Source organism: Saprolegnia parasitica (assembly GCF_000151545.1).
Source record: "Saprolegnia parasitica CBS 223.65 unplaced genomic scaffold supercont2.444, whole genome shotgun sequence".
Classification (NCBI taxonomy): Eukaryota; Oomycota; class Saprolegniomycetes; order Saprolegniales; family Saprolegniaceae; genus Saprolegnia; species Saprolegnia parasitica.
In genome coordinates, this window is record NW_012156838.1 from 2,732 (window position 1) to 7,663 (window position 4,932).

General features: G+C 56.8%; 2 protein-coding genes across 2 annotated transcripts; both read left to right on the forward strand.

Moving 5' to 3' along the window:
- Positions 1–337: 337 nt before the first annotated feature.
- On the forward strand, positions 338–2,536 carry SPRG_17048 (hypothetical protein; the record flags this gene model as incomplete). The annotated part of the gene is made up of 8 exons (XM_012356361.1): positions 338–648; positions 692–755; positions 802–993; positions 1,041–1,122; positions 1,172–1,203; positions 1,257–1,338; positions 1,388–1,578; positions 2,063–2,536. 8 exons carry the CDS (start codon positions 338–340, stop codon positions 2,534–2,536), a joined length of 1,428 nt encoding a protein of 475 aa, XP_012211751.1.
- A 471-nt stretch (positions 2,537–3,007) lies between these two features.
- SPRG_17049 (hypothetical protein) lies at positions 3,008–4,766 on the forward strand (the record flags this gene model as incomplete). Its single annotated transcript, XM_012356362.1, has 8 exons — positions 3,008–3,300; positions 3,352–3,412; positions 3,462–3,653; positions 3,704–3,785; positions 3,828–3,859; positions 3,918–3,996; positions 4,047–4,491; positions 4,524–4,766. Coding segments are annotated over 8 exons (1,427 nt in total), but the record flags the coding sequence as incomplete, so codon positions are not given.
- Positions 4,767–4,932: the final 166 nt, after the last annotated feature.

A 4,932-nucleotide genomic window follows, 5' to 3' on the forward strand; every position in this document is an offset into this window, starting at 1 on the left:
TCGCGAAGCAGTCGGCAGATTTATGCTCTGCTCGGGACGTTGTTTTTGGTTGTTGACGTTTGATCCTGAATGGATTCAAAAATCAAGGGCAATCGTATAACCAGCAGATATCCTGGAAGTTGATAACGTTGGCTACCCCGGTACGAGTCATTCACCACCGAATGACGCCGTCAATGGTCGATTCGTTTTGTGTCGCACGCATCACTTGTCGAGGTAATGGTACAACACGTATTAAAGCAAGGCTCAGTGAGGGAGGCATGGTAGCTGGTCGTCTGCGACCTACAGGCCAACAATAGCGATTTAAACGCCTCGCAATCCTATTTTAATCGGAGGTCGCATGACGCTCTTGGGCAAGGACGCGGACCCGGCCGAGGTGACTGTCCATGCGACGGGCCTCTCTTCGTCCCCGCCAAAAGTGTTGGCCGAACGACAGCAGCACGTGAGCGTCGGTCAAATGCTCCAGCGCCAACACCGCGGCTCGGTCAGCGACTTGGAGCCCGTTGCGGCAGTAACATCCAGCGGCACCGTCGCCGACATCAAGAAGGCAGAGCCGGCACCCACACCCGTCATCACGCCCTCCGTCGTCCCCAAGCTCACGGACCACGTCCGCAACTTTCGTCAAGTGCTTCAGGAGCTGGTCGCGCAAGGGTACATGATCCGATACACCGGTCTTGTGTTGAAAGATGCACAGGGCCATTGTCACCAACAACAAGGCGCTGTACACGCAGCAAGGCAACTTGGCGTTCTACACGCGGGTAGGATGGCGGCGTGTTTTCTCACAGAATCCTCACATTTGTCTAGAAAAACGTCACTCGGCGTCTGCAGCTGCGCCGACACCCGGAGCTCATTCGGCTCAGTAAGCTGTTTTGGGCGACCGTGGTGCCGTCGATGGTCGAGACCATGGACTTTCACCGCTACGAGCAAATTTTTCTCCGGATCCACAAGGTGCTTGCCAAGATCTACCGCGTCGAAGCCGGTGCCATCAACCTCGAGGTGATTTTTGTGTACTTTTTTTCCATGCCCAATTGTTTCCATTCTAGGACGACTGGCGACGCGACACGAACGGCAATTGCCGAGGCTTGAGCTACGAGCTCTTCCACGCGGCACTGTTTGAAACCATTGGTAGCGCGCATATTCCGAGACCCGTGGCAATGTATGTGGCTACTGGTAGATATTTGGTGCAACTCGGTCAAGGTCCAAGATGTAACTTGTCCTTGTCGCTTGATGTTGTCGTCGTGATGATGCATTTGTGATAGTACATCAATCTTTTGGCGTCGCTTCTCGATGGTATCACGCGCCTGAACAAGGAAGACAGCGCCTTTCTCAAATCCCTTCGAGGTCCGAGTACACACATCGTACTTGAGAACGCACGAAGTGTTTTGTTTAGACATTCGTGCACTCGATACAAAAGCTCGGCCGCTCTCAGCACCGTCGGCGCGAGCTAAATCCACGTCACCGATCAAACCGATTGCTGAAGAGGCACCGTTTCTGAAGAAAATCAAGCCCGAAAAGACCCCACCCCCCAGTGCCCCCCGACGGCCGTCCAAGTCGCCCACCAAGCCACCGACGTTGCATCACGTACCCACAACCGCGAAAATAACAGCACAGTTATCACCGACCCGCCTCGGTAGCGATTTCTATCTGCATTGGACAAGAAGACAATACGTTACATCTTGTTGTAGGGCTCGTCAATGCAGCAACGCAAACGAGTTTGACGTCTCTTCACGCGCAAGTCCCGTCACCTCCAGTCTCCGAGTCGTCCGATGAAACATCGACGCGTCTACCAACGACAACAAAGACAGCAGCGTCCAGCTCGTCCAAGACACCAAGTCCAACGAGAAGTAGCCCTTCCAAACCAACGAGTCGACCAAAGACCAGCCCATCGCGACCAGGAAGTCCACCTAAAAGCAGTTGTCCGACGACAGCATCATCGAGTCCATCCAAAGCGACGCTTGACGCTGGCGGTGACCGACAGCAAATGGTGCCAAGCCCCCCCAAGCCGGACCGACCGCGTCCCAAATCGTCCCCACTCAAGCGCAGTACGCCATGGACGCCTCCACAGGGCTACAACAGCAGCATCGTATACGTCGACATCAATGGCCACGCGATACCACCCATCAACTTTGAGTTTGACGTGGACCATCCGCCGCTGCCGCGCCCGCACTCGCCACTGCGAACACGGCCAGCGGTTCGCCTCGGACTCTCGTCGCCGCGACTGCCCGAAACCATCGAGATGGACGTCGAAGGTCACTGCGTCGAGACGAAGAGTGCGGATGCACCACGCCGCGTCGCCACGTGGCAGTACGAAGAAAAATCAAACGTCGAGCGGCTGGCCGAGTGCACGTCGTCGCCGCTCAAAGGAGCGATTTTGTTTTCACCCTCCACGTACCCGATCGAGCACCGCTGGATCAAGCGCAGCCAAGCCCGCGCCTTGCACGAGCTCAAAAAGACGCACGATGACGCGCCGCTCTACGACTATTTTCACACGTCGCCACCCCACGAAGACGAGCGTTTGGTGCGAGAGCTCGACCATTAGTTAGTTGTTCTTGCCATCGACGAAGGGTGCGAATATGATTTGGATTTCTCCACAAACAAGCGAAGACGTCGCTGTGAGTCATTTGCACATCAAAAAGATGGAAACCGTTTCAACGGGTCAGAACGTGCGATGAGTCATGTTGCCCGTGCTTGCAAGAAAGCGATCGGTTAAATCAGAAAGTAGGGATCTCACCGGGACTTGAACCCGGATCTACCTGGTGCATACACGTCGTTTGTAGCACCCTACCTTGACGATCAAATGCACTGCCCCCCATGTACCATTGTGGCAGCGAAGCTAGTTTGTCAAGGATTGCTTTTTCCGGTAGCTTGGCTAGGGATAGATAAAAAGGCGGCGCATGGACCCCCAGAATGTCCCTAAAAACTTGTCACAAACAGTCTATATTTGTGTGCGTTGGCAACGCCTGCCTTTTATAACGAAGTGATCAGAATCTCTTCCAACGACGTCACGGCCATGCTGAGCCGCCGGCCAACACTCAAGCGGCTCACATCGCTCGAAGACGTCTTTGCTACCCTCGATGAGACGTCGTCGCTTGTCGACACGGTCGTTGGTACCAAGGCTGGCGTTCAGAGTCTTCGGTCGCCGTCCAACTATGACATTCGCCAAACCTTGGCCAGTGTCCATCGTCAGGCGTCGTCATCCTCGCTCACCACGAGTGGTCGCAAAGACGCGGTCCCGACCGTGCCACGTCTTCTGGGGCACACCAACACACTGCGGCGCGTCATCGAGCACCTCGTTCGCGACGGGTACGGTGCAATATCTGAAAGTGTACAAAGAGACAACGATGTGCGAGGTAGCAAACTAGGCGACGCGGCAGAACCGTACGACCGCCAAGGCAACGAGGCCTACTACACGAGCGTAACACTTTGTGCGAAATGAGGCAGCACATACTCATTGACACGAACAGGAGAACGTGGCGCGCCGCTTGGGCATTCGCTACGACCCGACGCTGCTGCGGCTCACACGTCAGTTTTGGGCCGCGGTCGTGCCGCCAACTAAAGACACCATGGACATCGAGAGCTACCAGCGCCTCTACCTTCGCATCCACAAGTATTTGATCGAGCGGTTTGACATTCGAGACTCGAAAGCCAAAATTCAAGTAAGTCGATTATAGACCCTCGTCTCATTCGGATGACTCTTAACTGCTAGGACGACTGGTTGCGGGACACGAACAACGACAGCAGTCTGCTCGACTACGAGCTCTTCCACCTCTCTCTCTTTGAACTCATCGGTACGCTTTGGTTCTCATGTCTTTGTCATTCCAGTTGCATAGATGTCTGGTGCGACTCGCTCGATGCCAATGATGTAAAAAACTACATGATGGAAAAGTTGTCTATCACTGGGGACTCACATGCTGTCTTAGTACGTCCGCCTCTTGTACGCGATACTGGACGGCGTCTCGCACGTCGAGCACGGTCGAATTCACCTCCGCAAACTCCGCCGTGCGCTCCCATGGCGGCATCAACGACGCTAACCCGGCGACGTTGCGTAGACGTCCGCTTCCGCGATGTGGCCCTCGCCGTCAAGCGCGTGTCGACGGCCTCTGTGCACTCGTATTTGGATGCAATGGACGCATTGCGCGCACCCGCCAACGGCGCGGCAGCCAAGATCGAGGGCCAAAGCCGTCTCTTAACCTCCAAGCACGCAGCGGCCCACCGCCGTAAAACAACGTTGGGTGCCATCCAAGTGGCGCAACGAACGGGACGGTCGTCGCTCAGCAGCAACAGCTTGCGTGCGCCTACACCGCCCGGTGGCACCAATACCACAAATGCGCCAGCGCATAGACCGTCCCGACCCGCGTCGTCGCCGCCAAACCGTGCGCGCGACACGAACGACCAGTTTGTACGTCGACCCTCAGTCGCGCGCCGCCAACAGCCCGGGCACGCAAGGGACGGTCGGCGCGTCAGCGACCATCGAGCGTCCGTCGACAGCACTGGGTGCGATCAGTACGAGTGCAGCAACGCCCCAGCTCGACATTGCTGGCCGCTGCGCACCAAAGAAACGCCACCAAGTCCCCGCGCCAGAGCACGCTGACGAGCCGCCAACCCGAGGCAATTCCGCCACTAGAAGGCGCACTTGTGCACCGCGCCGCCTCAAGACGCGACTCGGCCGAAGCGCATAGGGCGCGCCGCAGCCACGCGCGGGCCGAGCGCGAGCGGCGGCGGACCCACCACGAGGACATCAATCGCGCGCCCCACTACGTCTTGGACTCGTAGCGAAATCGACTCTACAAACACGTTGTCGCCATAGAGTCACTGCTAGAGCTCGCTGCTGCGCTGCGTGGTCGGCGCCATGGGTTGCGTCTCTTTTCCGGTTGGATCCGATCCTCTGCGGTATCAGGGTCCCCCCTCCGGATACCATCCATGGACAATCCGCAC